Source organism: Leptonotus elevatus, chromosome 20, assembly GCF_054856555.1.
Source record: "Leptonotus elevatus isolate MCC_2025b chromosome 20, RoL_Lele_1.0, whole genome shotgun sequence".
In the NCBI taxonomy this organism is placed as follows: domain Eukaryota; kingdom Metazoa; phylum Chordata; class Actinopteri; order Syngnathiformes; family Syngnathidae; genus Leptonotus; species Leptonotus elevatus.
The window spans coordinates 4241989-4262438 of record NC_141258.1 but is presented as its reverse complement, the minus strand read 5'-3'; the positions used below and the strand labels follow the sequence as shown (position 1 = coordinate 4262438).

General features: G+C 39.8%; 2 protein-coding genes across 2 annotated transcripts in view; one reads left to right on the top strand and one right to left on the bottom strand.

The window, feature by feature from the left end:
- LOC147156513 (glycylpeptide N-tetradecanoyltransferase 1-like) overlaps positions 1-20450 on the top strand; it is a 156460-nt gene that overhangs the window by 38827 nt on the left and 97183 nt on the right. The gene's annotated exons all lie outside the window — the stretch shown is intronic.
- Positions 1-20450, bottom strand: part of LOC147156514 (protocadherin-15-like) — an 81245-nt gene that overhangs the window by 35369 nt on the left and 25426 nt on the right. Inside the window, exons 9-19 of the mRNA XM_086065201.1 lie at positions 20175-20283; positions 18442-18554; positions 16981-17187; positions 13837-13971; positions 11716-11865; positions 11531-11622; positions 10749-10850; positions 6680-6812; positions 5210-5289; positions 4048-4141; positions 498-626 (exon numbers count right to left, since the gene is read on the bottom strand). Of these exons, the coding sequence (XP_085921327.1) occupies positions 498-626; positions 4048-4141; positions 5210-5289; positions 6680-6812; positions 10749-10850; positions 11531-11622; positions 11716-11865; positions 13837-13971; positions 16981-17187; positions 18442-18554; positions 20175-20283 (1344 nt within the window). The remainder of the gene's footprint in view (positions 1-497; positions 627-4047; positions 4142-5209; positions 5290-6679; positions 6813-10748; positions 10851-11530; positions 11623-11715; positions 11866-13836; positions 13972-16980; positions 17188-18441; positions 18555-20174; positions 20284-20450) is intronic.

Below are 20450 nucleotides of genomic sequence, written 5' to 3'. Positions count from 1 at the left end.
GTGAAAGTAGATCAGAGCGTCTCTAATTACGTGTCATGGTGGTGACCTTTCGCAGGTGGAGGAGACGTGCGTGACTTATTGCAGCGTCGCCGTTGGAAGAAAATGCGACTGCATTAAGGTTATGAAAACTAACATACTAACGGAAACTTTTTTTGTTAACGGATTGTGTTTTGAGGTTGATGTCGGTTGTCGTCCCTTGTGATATTTGTAGTTGCTATGTCCCTTATGATGATGATGATATATTAGCCACTCTTTGTTTGTCTCTATAGGCCTTTATTCCGTCATATAGAATTGTGCATTGCCCTAGCGAGAGGTACTAAATTTCCATTTAATCATAAAAAATAAGCGGCACTTGGTGTCAAATCTCGCTCTCGACTCCAATCTGTCATTTTACATTCATATCCATCATGTGCGCCTTGAAACTGAAATGAAATTCAGGCGATCAAAGTGTGTCTGTGTGTGCGTGTGCGTGTGTGTGTGTGTGTGTTAATTCCTACCTTGACCTGTCCAACAAATGCGTGATCCTGCTTTTCGGTGACAGTGAGATTCACCGACAATGAAGGATCGAACAGCGGGTCGTTGTCATTAACGTCTGTCACCACAATGTTCACCGTCGCGGTGGATGTCTGCACGCACACACACACACGCGCACGTCACACACAAAAGTTTGTTACCATTACAGTTTCATCAAAGAGCATCTGAAGCTTCTGCAAATATGCCACTCATTTTGCTATGTTCATTTTTTTTTTTCCAGTCCAGAGCTCTCTTCCCAACAGCTCCCCTGTGTGAGATACTAAAAGCTAATTTTGCTTACTAATTACCTGCATTTAGAGCCTGGTGGTCTGCTTGCTTCTTTTGTGTGAGCTTCTCATTTTCAAATTAGCTGCCTTTGAATCCATTCTACTTTAGAAAATGTCATTAAAATGTGATATTTTGGTTTAGGAGCAAAATTGGTAAAAGTAAGTAAATTGGGACTCTCATCTAAGGCTGCAACTAATTGTTGTTTCGGTAATCGATTAATCTGTCAAATTTTTTCGATTAATTGAAGAAGTAGGTAAAAAAATCCCTTTAAATTTCAAATCGAGACTGCCCAAACAAATTATGATTCAGTTACTGGTTTGGTGTTGATCATTGTTTTCCAATGTAAAATCATTTTATTTTGGTTCAAAATAGAGGTGCACTGATCGATCGGCCGTCCGATTCATCGGCCCCAATTTCCTTAATTTTGGGGGATCGGTGATCCCTTAAACCGATCTTTTCCATCAATCTCTCCCTCCTTAAAAGTCAGCCACTGTTCTCTTCTGCTGAAATGACTAACAGGTTTTTCATTTTTATTTGAGAGAACTGCTTCATGTGCAGTTAAAACCCATTTGTATTATTTCACAGATATTTTTCAATGTTTTCCAATAAAATAAGATTGGAACACTCACTGAAAGTGTATGCTGCTTGTTGTGAAAAAAATGGGGATCGGCAAAAATCGGGATTGGCAGGTCAGACTTTTTAAAAGATTGGTGATTGGCCGGAAAAATTGTGATTGATACACCTCTAGTTCAAAACGAATGTAATCGGTCCGCTTTCATGGGGAGAATATTGGAGCGAAAAACCTGAGAATAATTTCTAAGGAAAACGACATCTAAACAATTAATTAATTATCAAAAAATAATATACGACTATTTTGATAACTGATTATTTTTCGATTAATTGTTGCACATCTACTATCATCATTTCAGTATTCCCATTTTTTTGTGATATTTTAGTTTGGCAATCTAAAATGGATGCCTTGGCCCAATAAAAATTGGTAAACTATTCCTTAAAGTAATGCCAACAAAACTGTATGCATGCTCGTGCGGAATTACTGCAGCACGGGATGATTTATTCACGCTGTGATCCGCTGCAAAACTGCTCTATCGGACCACGTGTGTCAAGCTCGCAGCGGGTCAGGGCCGGCTTGTTCGCAACCTGTGGAACCAGTGGCAGCATGATGGATTCAGCGGCCAAATAGCCAATTAGGCACCTTGTAGTTTGACACTCTCACACTGCTACATTCAATAATAGCGTGCGTGTGTGTAGTTTATGTGCGCATATACGTGAAGGCAAGCCAAGGCCTTTTAGAAAGATGCTGATTAATAGCCTCGAGTATGTGAGCTAACTGTGCTCCGACCGTCCAACTTTCTCTTCCGCGGCACTCATATTTTTCCCCGACGTTAAAAAAGTATGTAATGGAGTGTCAAGCAGGAAGAATGGTCAAAGTGCTTTTAGCGTTTCTCAGACTTGAGAGCACAAGGACATTGCACTAATTGTCAAGGCTGGAACCGCAATTGACTATTAGTGTCAACATTTCCTTCCTGAATGAAAGCGCAGGCCTCATGGCGACTTCAGGACCACCTTGAACGCTACACGTGGTTATATGTGTAATGGTGGGGCTATTAAGTGGCGAGGTAGACTTCTTACAAGATTAAAAGAAGGTCCAAGAGCGTATAGGAGACGAGAAGGAAATGCAGCGATTTCATTTCACTTTCAAGTGCGAGCGCCTGAAGAGTTGAATAAATAAAGAAAAGATAAGGCCGAGTGATTGAGTTGGACTTGGGTGACCTGAGATAAATTAGGCTGCGAAGGCATTGCAGGTTCAAGCTCATTTTTAGGTAAAACACAAATCTATCCTTTTTTTTTTTTTATAAAGAGAAGCCATTTTCTAACTTTGCTGCATCTGCAATTCCCTCAAGGCTAATGGCACCATAAAGGACCATCGTTAAACTTGAAGGTGTTACTAGTCTACATTCATACAAGAAATGGTTGTAGAGTATATTGCCCTTTACAGTATTTAAAAACAACACGAAAATACAGTGAAAGCTCAGTTTTAGTATGCTTTAATATCGGATGATTCAGCATGAGATGAATCTTGCTCTTAGATTTTGAGCCAGTTTCTAACATCTGCTCGCTTTTGACGAGGGCTGGGTTTTAAAAATGGAACAATTAATATCAAATTGTTTTTTCTTTTCGACCGTCATATCGATTCATAAAACCATGGATCGATTATTTTAATATCTCTTTTTTCCCATAAATTAAACAACAAAATAGAATTTTAAAGGACACATTTTTTTTTATATCTTACCCCTTTCTTCAAATTTACTGTTTACGTGAATTCAAAAGTATTTTCTTATATTTATGAAAGACCTGACTTATTGCACTTTACCATTCAGAATCTTTTTAATTTATATTTAATGTTTGTGGAGTTTTTTTTTTTAAATCTTGTCCTTGTTATTTAAGAAAAATGGATGTTCCACAATTAATCAATATCGAATTGAACCAAGTGAATCGAATCGGGGGAAAATAAATAAATAAAATAAATCGAATCAAACTACTCTTGTAAATCGAAATCTAATCGGTTGAGGAAATTTGAATCGATACCCAGCCCTACTTTTCACACAGGAAAACATTCCCCGTTCATTTCAGGTTCACGTGTGGTCAAGGATTTTGTAAGATGGGTAAAAAGTAACGGTTTGAACCGGAAAATCGGTTACAAGACGAGTGCATCGAATCAAACCGAATCATCCCACTTTAAAATATATCAAGATGCATACTGAATCGTCTTTTATTAAGGAGATACAAGGCCCACAGAATATTTTGTTCTATTGCTATAACAATATAGAACCTACCAAAAGAAAGATTAGAGTCTCTCTTTCATCAGAAAAAAAACGTATATATGTATCTGTTTCCGTTTTGCAGCAATTAGCATTAGAATAAAGCTAGGTTTCATCATTATTGTTCACAAACCTGATGAAAACACTGGCAAAAAGAGCTTGTTGCAACATGGCCCTGGTTGATCTCTTATACTCTCCTGCCACCTACTGGCCGTTTTTGTAATAACTACTATTGCTTTAAGCAACCTCTTCAGGTCAGAGACTGCATCAAAGCCTTCTGTATGCTCTAGCATAAAAAACAACAACTTAAAAACGTATACATGTTTTGGGGACCATGGCAATATTTAAAATAGAAAATTTTTATAAAAAATTTTGGGAGCAAATGAGTTAATGTGAGTGTTCTTACTCCATCGGGTCGCTCATCTGACGCTGTGACCACCAGGCTATAGTAGTCCAGAGCCTCCCTGTCTAGAGGTTTGTCCAGGACCAGATACCCAGAACTGGAGGAGAGAACACATAAATAAAATACAGTTAATCCTGGAGCGATGAGTGTAAAAAGTTTTATATTGTGTGTTTACAAAAAAAATATTATTTTAGTTTTTGCTAATACTTAACAACCATTTGGTTATGAAAATAGGAAAGCTACTGTCTAAGCAGTTAGCAAAATGATGCAATGTACAAAACTTCTTTCTTTAACCGCCTCTTTGAATATATTTTGAACTTGCTTGCTGATGTAATTCTTGACTGTACATCCTTGTATTGACTGCACTGCGTCGGCTAGGATTTCTTAAACCAAAATATAAGTCTTTAATTTGCAAAGTGGGCCAATGTAAAAAAATATTCCGCAAGTTTGTGTCGACATGAGCTGCAGGGCGTAATGTAGCTTGCATGAAAGTACAAGTCAGCACACCTTTGTAGTAGTGCTATAATAATACAGCCAAAGCTCAGCAGGAGTAGTTTTACAATGTCTGACAAAGGCCATCTAATATTCCTCGAACGTGGAGATGAAAGCGCCTTAAAGTGCTTGTTTCATGAATTCTTTTTTTTGCTGAATACATATTCTTGCATTGTGATTTTAAATCCTTAAATCCGGCGTCTTTGCTTCCTGGCTGCTGTTCAACATTAGGTCCATCATTTTTTTTACTCCACGTCACTTCGCATTTGCATCTCTGTGTTTCTCTTTCGGAATATAATTCCCTGGGTTTCTCCCCCCCCAAGAAATGTAAATAGACCTTCCCTGGTGTGGTGGAAATGCATTTTTGATGACATGATAAATGAATAAATACAGCAGTGCGCCTTTTGTAGAAAGTTCTTCTCAAACGTGGCAATATTTGACTCAAAGATCTTTTGGAGCTATTATTGTCTCTCCAGTGGTGCTTACTGATTTGGATTGCATCACTGTTGTCTGATTGTTGAGAAACACTCTGCATGCATCACTCCAGGAAAGTTGCTCTTTTTCTTATCTTACAAGATCTTGTTTTGCCGTTTCTAAGATTTATGCAGATTAGATAAGAAAGACATTGAGTTTGTGTGTGTGTGTGTGTGTGTGTTAGTTTGTTGACGCTTACTTGCGCTCCAGTAAAAACTGTCCATGATGATCCCCACGGTTGATTCTGTAGATGATGGGGTCCCTCTCCCGATCTATGGCCTAAAATCAAGATCAACCATCATGATATACACAACTCACAAAAAAAGTTACTTGTTGGAACTTAAAATGCACTATAAACTTTAAAACTCGTTGCGTGTTTCAGTACTTGATACAAAACTTGCTTAACCCATTAAGGCCTAAAGCGCTTGAGAGTCACCCCCGGAAAACCTGAAGTTTCCTGGAAATTCAACAATATGAAAAATAATTGATATCTCAGCTCCTGATGCAGAAACATAATTCCAAAAACATTTCAGAGCCTTACACTTGTGGCGTTCACACAAACCTACAGTAAGTTTATTATTATAAACCTTCAATATTGGAAAAAAAAATCGCATCTGCGGGTATATTTACCTTCAACACTGGAGCGCATATTGTAATAAACCTCGGGGAATCCATTGTTAATTATTCGTCGTCCATCCCGTTACAAAGCCGTTTAAAATTTTTCAACATCCTCATTGTCTACAAACACATTTCTTAACAATATGTCACCGTCGGCTGATTACACTGATTCGAAGTTCTCCCGCGCCGCGGTCAATCGCGTCATTTATTTCACAACTCCCGTAAATTTGCGAACGCCATAAATGCTCGGATAAAAATCCAGGCCATGCTACGAGGCCCACGTCAGCCTCTCGTGTATATTCTGATGCATTTCATCGGCTAAGAGACCCAAGAATTGGTCTAAACAAAACAAAATGACGAATCCGCTCACCCGGATTTAAAGGTTGAAGAGAGCTGGAGAGTAACCTTGCTCTGCAAGCTGAATTCTCGCGCTATTTGTGATTTCACAAACTGTCAAAAATACATCTTGTACCGAGCCCGTTGATTTCCAGCGATCCGAAAGACCAATCACAGAGCGAAATTGTGTTTGGGGGTAGGACGAAACCAGGAAGCGGCGACACCGTGGGAAACGTACTAACCTAATATCGACGAAGGGACGCTGCAATTAATTCTATTCTTGCAGAATTACTCACGGTTTCCTTGTTGAATGTTAAACAGCAAGAGGCGCGTCATACGTTTTTAGTTGGTAAAGATGACATTTTCATCCGTTGCTGTGATTGGTCAAAACAAGCGTGTACAAGATGCTGGTTAGCTTTGGAGCGCTCCCGGCTTTAACGGTAGAAACGCGCTCGCGCCGAGCCTTAATGGGTTAAGCAAAGGTTGAGTCGATCCAACTGGACTGATCTGTACTGAATGTAAAACTGAAGAAACTTTTTGGAGTCAAGGTGACACTTCATCAACAAACAAGAAAAGTCAAGTTATCGTGATACTTTTGTCGACGACCATACTCTGGGGAGCACAGACTGTTTTTTTTTTTTTTTAAACCCTGGTGAGGTACTGCTAATCAATTGATCGGTGCCGCTAACTTTTTGCGAGTAGTCTACATTTGTACCTGGAGGTTAAGCAGCGTCGCCCCCGTCCTCATTGCTTCGCTAATCTCCAGGCTGTACCGCTGCCGGGGAAAGCGCGGAGGACTCTGGTTGTTGGGCGGCAAAACTTCAATGTAGACCGTCGTAATGGACGACCTTGAGAGGATGACACAAGGACGACACCGCGTCAGAGACTGCAAATTGCCCATTTGAGATTTGGTTTTCTTTGCACTTACTCTCTGTGTTTAATCAATCAATTCAAGTCAACAAGCCAAACTTTGAGTCTTGCAAAGGTGCTCTTGCTGAGCTCAGGCTTAATGCCGGGAAAGCTTTTGTTTTCGTATTCCTTCATTTTCGTGAAAGCCCCTTGTAAGGAAACGATGCTCAGCCCCTCTCTTCATTATACAGCAAGTAGTATTGAAAAACCTTTAGGAACGCCGTTTCAGCACAGAGATAAATGTGTATGCATTGATTAAAGTCCATTTATAATGGGCCTACCTCAACTAATGAGGCTAATCAGCGGATTTTTTTTTGTTGACAGCAAAGTGGCTTGAAAACTACCAGAACAAGATCTTTAGACAGAGAAAGACTTCATATTATCCAAAGAGTTTTCAGTGCCCACAGCTTCTACAATGATGGGTAATGCTCGGAGAGCCATCAAACCAACCACGCCCTGCTTTAAATTCCTTCCAATGTCACCTGGCTATGCCCCAGGCGGGCCCTCCTCCAAAGTGTAATTGAGGCTGTAAGCTAATTTCAGACAATGACACCAACACAAGGTCATTGAATGAAGTCTTAATTACTCACTGCTCACCTAACCTCTTTCCTTAGTGCTGCTCGCAGATGTTTTCTTAACATTCTCATGAGTGTGACACTTGGCGACAGCTGGTTACCGTGGAGACAGACTATTTACGAAGCTACCGCCATATCCCTATCAGGAGGGGGGGGGCCTTCTCGTATGCCCGCTATCGAAACTTTCAAATTTGCGGAAACAAATGACGACTGCTTCTCAGTGTCGGTTCGCAAACAGCTCGCAGGCGGCCTTAAGCATCCGAACGCCCACCGCACGCTACCTTCCAAGTATGCTGATTTCCCCGAGTGGGTGAGGGCCAAAGTTGAAGCCAAAAAGAGGGCGTGAGGAACTTTAGATTCAGACAGAAATATGGTGTCATAACTAAAAGTAACTCATGACCTTGTGTACTTCATGTCAGGTAAAGTTCAAGATGAAGTGTAGGAGAATTGGCTCGGAGTTCTTTTACTTGGCTCCAAGAACTACTCGTATTACGTTTGTCTGTATTATACTGAACATTCAATTTAATGATGTCATCTCATGGCACCACTTATTATTATAAAATAAGCATGAGCAAGATAGACGTCAGTAATATTGGCTTTTGCTCCTCCTAATCCAATAAACTTCAACTGTATTTTGTAAGAGCCCAGTTTACAAACGATGCACGCTCACTTTGGTCACCTTGTAAAAATATAACATTAAAAATCATAGAAACCTTGCATCTACAGAAGAGAATTAGGGCCAGTGAAGATAAAAAAAAAAAAAGGTTGGCAGGATTCTGACTTTATTCTCAGGATTCTGACTTTAATTTCAGAATTCTCACTTTAAGGTGAGAATGATAGTAGCACTAAGAAAGTCAGAATCCTGAGATTAAAGTCAGAGTTCTGAGAATAGTATATATATATATATATAGTTTATACTTTATTCTCAGAATTCTGACTTTAAAATGAGAATCCGTCCGTATCCATCACCATGACAACAAAGGGTCAACAGTTCTGTAATCAGCCCCCATGAGAAGTCATGTTTCGTTAGGGGCGCACCAGGAGGCGGACACAAAAACTCATTTTGGGTCCTGACCCATAACAAATCAGCTAGCAGAGATGGATATTGATTTGCAGTGTGGGTTATGTTTCCAGAGATAAACTGAGGGGGAGGGCGGGGGGGTCTTGTTTTTGGGGAAATGTGGAGACAATCTTTCAGTGCCCGCGTGGAGACCACCTGCACAATCTGCACTCTTTATTGATTGGGGGGACCACACAGCTGATAACTGACAAAAATCATTGGCGAGAGGCCACCCTTGCATCTGGCCCAATAAAAAATGCATTCAGTGGTCTGGACAAATTTTTTTTGAAGCCAACAAAACATAAGCCATTGGCTGCATGGTGGACTCGTGGTTGGCAAGGCTACCCCCCCCCCCCCCAAAAAAAACAAGTAAAACGAAATATAAAAACTAACTACAGTATAATGATAAATCCTAACATATTATAACCCTTATAATAAATAATTCAATACTAAATAAATATTCAAGAGGCCAATCTAAAGTGTTGAAAATAACTTAGTCCCTTTTGAAGATGCAATGTTGATGGCTGAACAAACACGCCGTTCTTGAGGTCCCGCTTTACAAATACAGTACACATTTTTTATTTCAAATAACTTAATTCAAATAACTGTGAGTAACTATAAATTTACTGTATCAATGAACTGAAAGATGCAACCATATTTGTATTAAGTTAACATGTTTTACCACTTATGTTAACAAGAGTATAAAAAACTAAAACTATTTTATTGTGCAATTAGAGTAGATTTAAAATATGCGATTAATTTGTGATTAAACATGAGCTAATTATTGAAATGTGATTAATTACGATTACAAATTCTAATCAACTGACAGCACTATTGTTTATTGTGGTTGAATTTGCAATTTATTTTATTTTAAAAATATATTGTTTTAAAGTGATATTGTTGGTCAAATTTGAACTTGCAAATAACGCTTTTAAAATTTTGTTAGGGATGGGATATATCAGGTATAAGGCCGATACCTAGCCTTATTCCAAGATATTGACGGTGATTGTGGCCATTTTACGATCAGGAACTAGAAATGAGATGAAAAGAAAATTGCCATTAATTTCATGCAATTTTAAAGAAACCTTGTTGTATATATGTTTTTCTTGAAAATGATCTGCCGTTGTTTTGAGGGGAAATTTTATGTATCAAAAGTACTAGTGGTATCGAACATCTCTACTTATTATTATTTTGGTTTTCAGTAGTGTAAAAATACTGTATCCTACTGAGAGCCTGTTTCCCTGTCAGGTTTATTGTTAACATTGTTTTAAATGGCAAAGTGTACGCGGCATGTGTTTTGAGTGTCAGCAAACAAACCGCGTCGCTTGATTTGCGCGTGTTGTGTTTCGGTACCTATTTTGATAGTAGCTATTGTTTATACCCTCCCTGCGGCGCGTCTGTGTCAGATGATGCGCTACGAGACAAGAACGCAGCGAGAACAAGGAAAAAGAAGGTCAGCGCGCATCAAAGGACGTTAGCTCGACTAGACAGCGGTTTGTACGCGGCTCGCAGTCTGCCTGCGTTGAGTTGCGCTGCCGACAAATAAAAGAGTGTAGGAATGAATCTCTCGGCAACTGCTACTTCAGCGAGCGGGGATGCGTTTGTGTGCAAGCTGGAATTGTATCTTTGAATTCAGAAAAACTTATAGATCCGCCCCCACCCCCGGGGGAAATTCAATCAATTTCCATCCTCAATGTCTACAACTCATGACTTAGTAATAGAAGTCCTTGGCAAGTCCCCTGAGGGCCATGCTAAATTTATGGAAAAATGTGCGGTTTATTATTGTATATTCTGAGAATTTGCAGCGTAATACTTTGGCTTTATTAAACAGTTCTTCTGGTGTTTTATGTGGATTGCATCAAATGAAATGAAAAAGGAAAACACCTCGCCAAGATATGGCATTTTTCTTCATATTTCTCCTCCATGTCAATTTTTTTTTTCCTTCTTTCTGCAATATATTTCCTCTGCCGCCCTAAAGGAGAAGCTAACGAGTAGTGTGTCTCTCCCTCTCATTACCGTTCGTTCCGCTTCCGTTTCATTTCTCTTCCTTCCTTCACACACACGCTGCCCATTTTCGTCTGGGAAGCCCAAAACCCTTTTCTCGCCATTTTCCAATACACATCTATAATTCATGACATCTCGGTGAAAGTGAAATAGGTTCCGCTGCAAAACAGGAAGGTTGGACTAGAAAGTGTGGTGCAAGAGAAACAAAAAACGTTTTTTTTTTTTTTTTTTAAAACCTTCTGTGAGGTTCTGCTCCATTGTCCATGGCTTTCACGGTCAACGCGTAGCTTCGACCCACAGACAGTCCCACACCTGGTGCTACAGTAATGATGCCAGTGCTGGCGGGAAAAATGGACAGAAATGAGAAAAATAACTCAACATTCATGAAAATTATAGATGTTTTTTCCACCCGTTTAAATACCTTTAAGCAAATGTTTATCAAAACACATTTCAGTTTTTTTTTTAAATCTTAGACAGTAGACATGTTTGTTTTTAAATTCTTACAAAAGTTGAAGTTCTCTCCTACGGAAGCGTAGAAATGCCAATGTGGAGTAAACCGTTTTGACTGGGCTATGTCATTCAAACAATTAAAATTAAAATGTAGACCAAATGCTGATGACGTAGCATTTGATGTGCAATTGTGCACGAATGGAGGTCACAGGTGGACAGTAAGTAAAAAAAAAAGAAAAGAAAAAAGCCAAATGCTCATGCTAAGTTCTGTTAGCATTTAGCCTACGTTTTACCAATATTTTCAAACGACTTTATCAACACGTTCAGACCGCTTTGAAATACGTTCAAATTACTTTGTCAAGACTTTGGAACCACTTTTCAAGTCGTTCGAACCACTTTGCATTATGTTCAAATGACATAGCCCGGTCAAAACTGTTTACTCCACATTGGCATTTGTAATTTATTTTTTTTAATTATGTCTGCAGTGCATGATTTTCGTTCGGCCAACTTGTTGAAATGTCTGCCAAATGCTCACGCAATCGAGCAGTAATCTTAACAATATACTTACCTGTTGCCAATAAGAAACTGCCCTTGATCCCCCGCTAAAATTCGATAGGTAACCCGTCCGTTGGGACCCTCATCCTCATCGGCTGCTGACAGCTGCAAAAAAAAAGAAAAAAAAAAGATTGATTGAAATTAACACAATAAACTCCCATCATTGCAGACGCATGCGGCGTGCGAGTCCAAGTGTACCTGCAGCACCGTTTCTCCGGGCATCATGTCGGTGTACAGGTGGACATTATAGGACACGTTGGCAAACGTCGGAGTGTTGTCGTTTGCGTCCAACACGGTTATCGTCACGGCGACCGGGGCGCTCTGCTGGACGCCGTCTGATGCTTGCAGCTGCAAGCAACAAACACAGAAGACGGCAGTTACATTTCAATTGGTACAAAAACATAAATGATAATAAGGTTCGTTATGCGCCTTTTCAGTCTTATAAACCAATACAATTCCATGAAAACAACGTGCTGCACGCCACTGCGGCCTACGCGTGATGTCATGCTTGCTGTGATCTCGAGATTACAAAAGATCCATTTTAGTTGGATGTCAACTAAAATGAAGAATAGAAACTGCATTTGTGTTCCATCTACTCGCTGGGCTCATCAGCCGAGAGCTTGATGGACTTGTTTAAATGAAAATCACCCAGCCAGCCTCGCGTCTCCTCTCTCAGTAGTTTCATTTCGCCTCAAAGACGTTGGTCTGATTACTGTACAGTACTTCTCTCCAATCAATACCTTTTTTCCTTCCTCTATCTCCTCCAAATATCTACATGGGCTCTCAAGGACAAGCCGAGGCGCGCCAACGCAATTCCGCGCACGCACAATGCCGCCGTGACCGGGGCGCAGCTCCGACACGTAGCACACTTCCAGCTTGGCTCTATATTATGTGGCGACAGGGCAGCCTCGCCGTGCCCCCGTCAGTAAAGACACGGCTAAATGAGATTGCACTGAAATAGGAGCGAGAGCCAGGAGGGCTGGAGGAGGATGACAGCTACAACAAAAGAAGCAAAAGCGTGGATTGAGCATTGACTTTTCAAGGCAGGAAGTGAGCGAATTAACATAACAGCGATGACAATTTATATTGAGTGAGCCGTATGTAGTGTGCGGACTCAAAGTTCTTATTGTCGTCAGGTTTTCTGTTTTTCATGTCTGTATTCGGCACTGGCGGGAAGTGGCAAAGTACAAATACCGGTACTTCGTAACTGTACTTAAGTAGATTTGAAGGTGTTTGTATTTACACAATTTTTCTGATGACTTTTACTTCCTACATTTCAAACGGCTGTTTATATTTCTTGTTTTTTTTTGTTACTCAATTCACAACGTTAAAAAAGCTATAGGGACATGTACTGTCTGTACATTTTTACTTATACCTAAGGAAAGTAGTTGAATCAGTACCTCTAGTTTTACCAGAGTATTTTTCATTACAAGCAGAGGTACAGACTGTGAATACTTGACATCCAGTGCCCAACTGGTAAATCGGTGGGTCGACTAATTGTACTGATTAACTCATTCACTCCCAGCCTTTTTCACTGAAGCAACCCCCTTTGCTCCCAGCTGCTCGACTGGATTTTGACTGATTTCGCAAGGTCCACAGAATATTTGTTTTGTTGCTATAAAAACATGGAACCTACCCCCCTCAGGACAAAAAGTATATTTCTATCTATTTCCGTTTTGCAGCAATTAGCATTAAAATATAGCTAAGTTTCATCATTATTCACAAACCTGTTGAAAACACTGTCAAAAAGAGCTTGTTGCAAAGTGGCCCTGGCTGATCTCTCATACTCTGCTGCCACCTGCTGGCTTTTTTTTTTAAATAACTACCATTCCTTTAAGCCACCTCTTTATGCCAGAGCCTGTATCAAAGCCTTCTCTATGCTCGAGCATAAAAAAACAAAAACATAAAAAGCGTATAAATAAGTTTTTGGGAATGAAAGACGTTTTTGGGTTTGAATGAGTTAATAGAATATCACAGATAAACCGACGTCGATCAATATGTAACTGGGTGGTTATTTTAAAATGTAATGTAAAATAATCGTTTTGAGTTTTTATTACATAATACTTACTGTGATGTTTTTTTTTACCTTACGGACATAATAAATACACCAAAAAAAACAAAAAACAAAAAAACGTAACTAAAATGAAGGATAAAAAAAAAACAACAACAACAACAACAAATCCACTGTGAAGAAATTTAAACCAACTAGGTTTAACAAACAAAATTCAAGCCGGTATAAGCGTTTTCCTAGCTGACATCATGCCCAAAAAAAATCCTCTATCAGTCGCGCTCTAATGACATCACCAATTTCGGGCTTACCATAAAGGTGTAGGAGTCCTGTGCCTCTCGATCCAACGGCTGCACCAGAGTCAGGTATCTTGCGATTCCGCTGGTCGACACGGCAAACATGTTGGAGTAGCTGTCCAATGACAATTGCAGCTGAGGATCCCTGGTCTGGATGGATGATAGACATAGACAGGCAGTCATTAGGGGGGGAGAATTGTCAATTCCTTTTTTTAACAAAGTGCAAAGGAAGCATTGATGAACGGCCAGATAGTGACAGAGTATGTTCATGGTATGCAGATTGGATTCTTGATGAAATAGCATGTGAATAATCAAGGGTGGATCTATTCTTGTTATGAAACGGTTACACTGTATTATTATATGGCCCATGTGATTATTAATGAATGTCGAAATGAGTGTGTGTGTGTGTGTGTGTGTGCAGAGAAAAAAAAAAACGATCGTACTTTCATGCATGAAATAGCTGCCAGCAAAAAAATAATACAGGCGAATATTTCCGTCTTAGCATTCTTAACATGAAAATTCTGTGTGCGCGCAACTGTGCATGTGTGCGCTCTCCTTCAGATAAGGCTGCTTCGCGTGTGACAATTTTGCCGATGTAGCCAGCGCGAATATTGAGTCATAAATAAGCACGCGCGCATAAAAGCGATGGCCGTTATCATCATTGTTGCTCCTTAGCGCTGGAGGAAAGCCACGAGTAAGCAATATTTAAAAGAAGTGAACGTACATCATTGGCGACAAGCATTCATAAACAGATTATCTGCACAAAGACCACTCGGTGCTATAAGGGCAGGCGAAGCTTGATTGTGTCAAGAGGCCTGTGCTACATCTTAAGCAAGGCAAGCAATCGGTGATAATGATGCCACGGCAGAGTACATTTCATCCTATAGTTGAAAGGCGCTTAAGACGCTTTTGCGCCACATTGAAAAGAGCAGTCGACACAAAAGCAGATTTGAAACAATCCCAGAGAAGGGCAGAAAACGGCGGGCGGTCGCTTCTATAGTAGCACGTTGTGAGCATGTTGCGTTGGCTCTACGCCTCCAGAATCAACTATAGGTTGGATTAAAAAAAAACAAAAAACACCCGCTGTATGCTGCTATTTATAGCAACATTTGGGCAGCATTAGTATTGCTGCCATGCTGCACATTGACATACTTGTTCGGGAAAATAGCTACACACTCATCGGAAACACTTTTTTTAATATCGTACGTCCAAGCAGGACCATTTTAATGTATTTTATTTAATTGATACCAATGATCAGTTCCCATGTCGTCCATTTTTTGTTTTTGTTTTTATGAATTATTAACCAATTTAAAGTGTTGAATAGCTTGAGGAAAAAAATTTAATAACTGTTGGAGCCTTGAACAGTCTGACAAGTATTCTCACAATGCAGGAGCCGTGCAGCATTATGGCGCCTCAAGATTGAAAGTCTGAATGTTTAGTAGACAATAAGCAGTAAGTTTTACGTGATCAGGATGTTGGAGCCGATCGAGTGCAAAAAAAACGACAACAACTCAGAAGATGGACCAATCAATCCAACTTGTGTATGTACAGTATGCTCGACTGCCGCTATTCGCAGGGGATTGGGAAAATTTGCGTTTAATTGACGCCCGCGCAAATACATTGGGAAAATAATAACAATTAACTCTAGAAATTCTCCCCAAAAATATTTTAAAATATTGGGAAAAAATCCGACTGATCTTATTTTGTGGATCCAATCGGGAAATTATGACCGATCACAAATTTTGCACAAAATGCCAAATATCCGCCGATCCAATCCAGCTTATCAGATCTGTGTAAAGTCTAAAAGTCTCTTACACTGTTTCGTAAGCTTCTAGCGTTATTGCGTCACTTTGACAAATTGACATGTTAGCATGTAAATTTCTGGAAAGGTCAAACGATTGCTGATTTTTTTTTTGGGAGGCTACAATGCGTTTCAGTCAATAACGCCTAACTACACCACTCAACAGAGAAAGAGAAAGACAGAAGGTATATTAACTCAAATGGTACCTACAGGCATCTCATTGGCTGTCACCTACAAAAGAAAATAAATTCAGTCATGCACAGTGGCTGACTTGGACTGCAGGTCTACAAACATCATTAATATTCATGTTTATTTGGGAAAGTATAAACACAATATGACAAACATTATAATCACATTTCATGCTTGAGGCTCTTCATTTCTAATGGATTTCATCCTTACAAACTGAAGTGTTTTTAATTGGAGGCGTCTAATTGTCAACCGGCACAAAATGGCAATGACAAGTTGAATTGTATTCATTTTAGGGCTGTGAGCAAACGGTTAAGACTTTGTTTTATTTAGTTTTAGAAAACAGCTGGCCAATTCCAATTTCAAAAGGGTCAGGGCTCGGTTAGGGTAAAGGATTAAAAAACATTTTTTTTTTAAGATAATTGTCAAAATTAGTGCATTAATTTTGAGTTATTTTAAATTTCCTTTAATGCCACAAATTGTTTTCACTCGCGATTTATAACCACCCCTTGCATGGAAAGCCTGTACTGGGGGGAGTTCCAGTCACAACACAGCAGACACGTCCACGTCAAAATTTAGCAGTAATAAATGTAACTAGACTAAGTGCAATTTCTGCAGAAATTGCATGGGGATGCTGAAAGCTGACTGCTAATAGCTGAATGCTTATGAAGTAAATTGGAAGATAAATTACAAAGTATTAATTGTAGTGAATAAAAAGAACAGTTGTGAATTTTTGAGGCAAGTTTAAATTTATATGGAAAAGTGTTATCTGAAAGTAACCTCCATTAATTTAGATGGAAAAGTGGAACTAATGGAAAAATGCCAAAAATAAATAAATAATAATCACTCAATAGTGCCACCTAGGCATGCAGTACCCTCCATTCATTTAGATGGAAAAATGGAACTAATGATATCTAATGAAAAAAAAAAAATCATTAAATAAATATTTTAATGGCCTCTAATATTTATGACCATACTGCATCTCATTCCTTCATGATGTGACAATAAAAAAAGCCTTTAGCCTTGCGGTGCCACTTAAGTCAACTGATCCCTACTTGTAAATACGCGTTATCTCCTATCTGATAAGCCTGAGATCATTCATTCTTAATAACGAAGCAGCTCTCACGGCCTTTGCTTAATCACACGCCCGCCCGGATGCTTTTCAAGCTCACCTCCTCCACATCATTATCCAGGGCCACCACGGCCAAAGGGTCCGACAGACTCGCGTTGCTCGCTACGGTCGTTCCCACCGGCGAGCCCTCCACCACGTAGCCGTGGTAACTGCTCTCCAGGAAATACGGCGCCTGGTTGTTCTCATCCTGCACCTCAATCTGGAGGCTGGCGAAAGCCGGCAGCGGGTGGCCGTTGTCCTGCTCTGCCTACAAATCACAGGAACAACAAAAAATATGATATCGCGGCGCTTTGTTTGCACACGTTGTTTGTTCTTGAATCCAGTCTCGCTGATCACGCCGCCTCAAATAAATAATAGATTTCCTCTGCCGGCATCTGTTGGTTCGCAATATGATACTGGATGGTAATTAGCACCTTGGATCCGGCTTGTGTTGTTGGAGGCCGCATTGCAATGTGCATGTGAAATAACAACACATGATCTACTGTATTGTGGATTTCGTAAAAAACACTTTGGCCAATCAGCTTTGGTCTCAAGTATGCTGCTTTTCATGATGATAACGGAATAATGGAGGATTTCTAATAGTCTCTGTTTGAGGAAATGGTTAGCTTTAGCTCAATGTTATACGCAGAGTTGGACTTATCCCAGCTTTAAAAAATTGTTTTTACTATTTCCAGAAGATTAATATAATGGTGAGCATGCTGTTGTCTAATTCATGCTGTCTTAGTATTAATTTTCAGCGACAGTTATTTTTGGCAGCAGAACGGTAACAAATGAAGAATTAATCCAGAGTCGTCACATTTCTACTGCTTAGCAACACGCCCACAATTGTAATGACAAGAAAGGAGTTTTTTATTTTATTTAAATTTATTTATTCACTCCCAGCTTTTTTCACAGAATATTGTGTTCTATTGCTATAAAAACATTGAACCTACCAAAAGAAAGATTAGCGTCTCTTCTTTCATCAGGAAAACCCCCCACTATATTTGTATCTGTTTCCGTTTTGCAATAATTGACATTAGAATATTAATTATCATAGTAAGTTTCATCGATATTCACATTCCTGGTGAAAACACTACCAAAAAGAGCTTGTTGCTACATGGCCCTGGCTGATCTCTTATACTCTGTTCCCACCTGCTGGCCGTTTTTTGTAATAATTACCATTGCTTTAAGCCACCTCTTCATGTGAGAAGCTGCATCAAAGCCTTTTGTATGCTCTTGCATAAAAAAGCATATTAAAAAAAACTGTAAACACATTTTTGGGAGGGAAGGACAAAGTATTAAAAAAATTTTTTTTTACACGATTTTGTTTTTGAGTGAGTTAATTAATTAATTAAGTGAGTTAATTAATTAATTAATTAACTCATTAATTGTAATGCTGTCTTCTGCCTATTCTAAAAAGGACTAGTTCCTAATATGTACTACCGTTTCCGGATAAACTATTGGCACATCGATGGTCGAGAAGCCCCATAGCTGTGATTTTTGAACGTCCACAGTCTCTCACCTTCACAACCAGATCGAATTTGCGGTGCTGCTCTCTGTCAATGGGCTTCAGCAGCAAAAGCTCAGCAGTGGTTCTGTTCAAGCTGAAATATTCTGCGTAGGACTCCGGTTTGCCTGTGAGAGGAGGAAAAAAATCCACAATTGGGTTAAAAATCAATAAATGGTCTCCTGCTGGGTGTCTTGGTACAGAGTATTACAGCGAGAGAGAGAGAGAGAGAGGGAGAGAGAGGGATAGGCGCGCTTAATGCAGTTCTCCACAGGTGGGATGCTCACTCTTAAGACATATGCGGTACTTTGGAATGCTGCATTGCTCAGCAGGGAAATCAAGCGCTGGCAGCGGCGGCCGAAGCAGCACACGTGCGCAATCGCATTCGGCCCAGTGAGCAGCGTCTTTAAAGTTTTTATTTATTCGACTGGCTTCAGATTAGGGACGCTGGCCTCCAAGAAAGTTCAAGTCCCTTTTGAGTGGTGGTCTTATTGTCCATGGGTTCTGTCTCAAAACAGCTTTAAAAGACTGTTTGTTTTTTTTCATTCAGGCTTAAAGCCACATTTTCCACTTGATAGGCTTGCTTCACTTCAAACTAATTTTGGTGCAATTGCTTTTCGATGTGGTTCATTTGATCAAGTGTGGAGGTTGATGACGCCTTGTGATTAGCTGGCGACTAGTCCAGAGTGCACCCCCGCCGAGCTCACCTACAAGCCTAACTAGACAAAGTGCAATTTCTTCAGAAATTGCGTGGGAACGCTGAAAAGCTGAATGCTATTAGCTGAAGGCTAAGATTTTAATGCATGTGTTTATGAAGTAAATCGAAAGATAAATTACTTACACCGCGGCCCCGTGGTGGAAGGCAATTGCGCTAACCACTGAGATAACTTGACTTGTTCAAAAGCATGGCTAATAGCGTATTTATTTTTGAAAAGTGTCTTGGTTGGATGAAAACAGCTGGCTGATTCCAATTTCCAGCTGTGACTCATCCTTTTGCCACAATTCAGTTTGTTTCCCAAGAACTCGACTGTATCCCAAAAACGATTATTTCAACTTGGTCAGTAATCATTCTGACCTAATCTTTGCAACCGAACCAAAAAGAAACAACATTTAGGACTTAATGCAAACCCCCCAAGAAGTTTAAAATCAATATGTCCTGTCAGGGGGAAAAAAATACATTCATTGGAAATGTCACTGAGACACGATTGTGCGGGAATTAAAACTTTGGGCAATAAAGCTGCGATTGTGTAAATCGGTTCAACTTTTGAATTTAAATGTCAGCAGACAGAAAGAAAGAAACATTCCGATTACTGCTAATAACAAGAAAGCATCAAATAGGCATAAAACAAGTTATTTGATTCTTTCACTCGTACCCAAATAACAGATGGCAGCGTAGCCACGAGGTCGCGAGAGTTTCTTTTTTCCTGATGTTATATTTGTGACTGTGTCTCTCATAATCCTGCCTCAGACGGGGGATTAGTTTCGCTTTGGAGAGTGTCGGAATCAAGTCCGTGTCAGGCATGTCAGTCCATTTAGAGAGACGCGCACATTGGTAGGAAAGAAGAAACTTTTGTTGCGGCTCAGACGATGGGTGCTGAACTGTGCAATCATGCTGGTCTGGAGCACTCTTTGAATAGCTCATCTGAAGAACGCGTGTGTGATATTTGCATATTTGTCTTAATGTCTGTGAGTACTTGGATTGATGGCGTGGGTTAATTCTAGAAAGACAATTTTCTTTTTTTACCCACCAATAAGGATGGAGTAGAGAATTCCCGGCCTGTCCGATGGAGGTTGAATGTTCCTGTCTTGATCCACGGCCTGAATGGGCGGAGTCACATTGAGGGGGTTCACCTTGTTCTGGAGACACCAAGCGCAATTGGTTTTGTTTTATTGAACAGTGTGAAGGGTTCAAATATGAAAAGGATTGTTGACAAAATAAGGAATTGTGGCCCCGTGACAAGGTCACATGATTCTAATTATCTAAATGCGAACAAGAGCTTATTGTGAGTTAAGACAGTGGATAT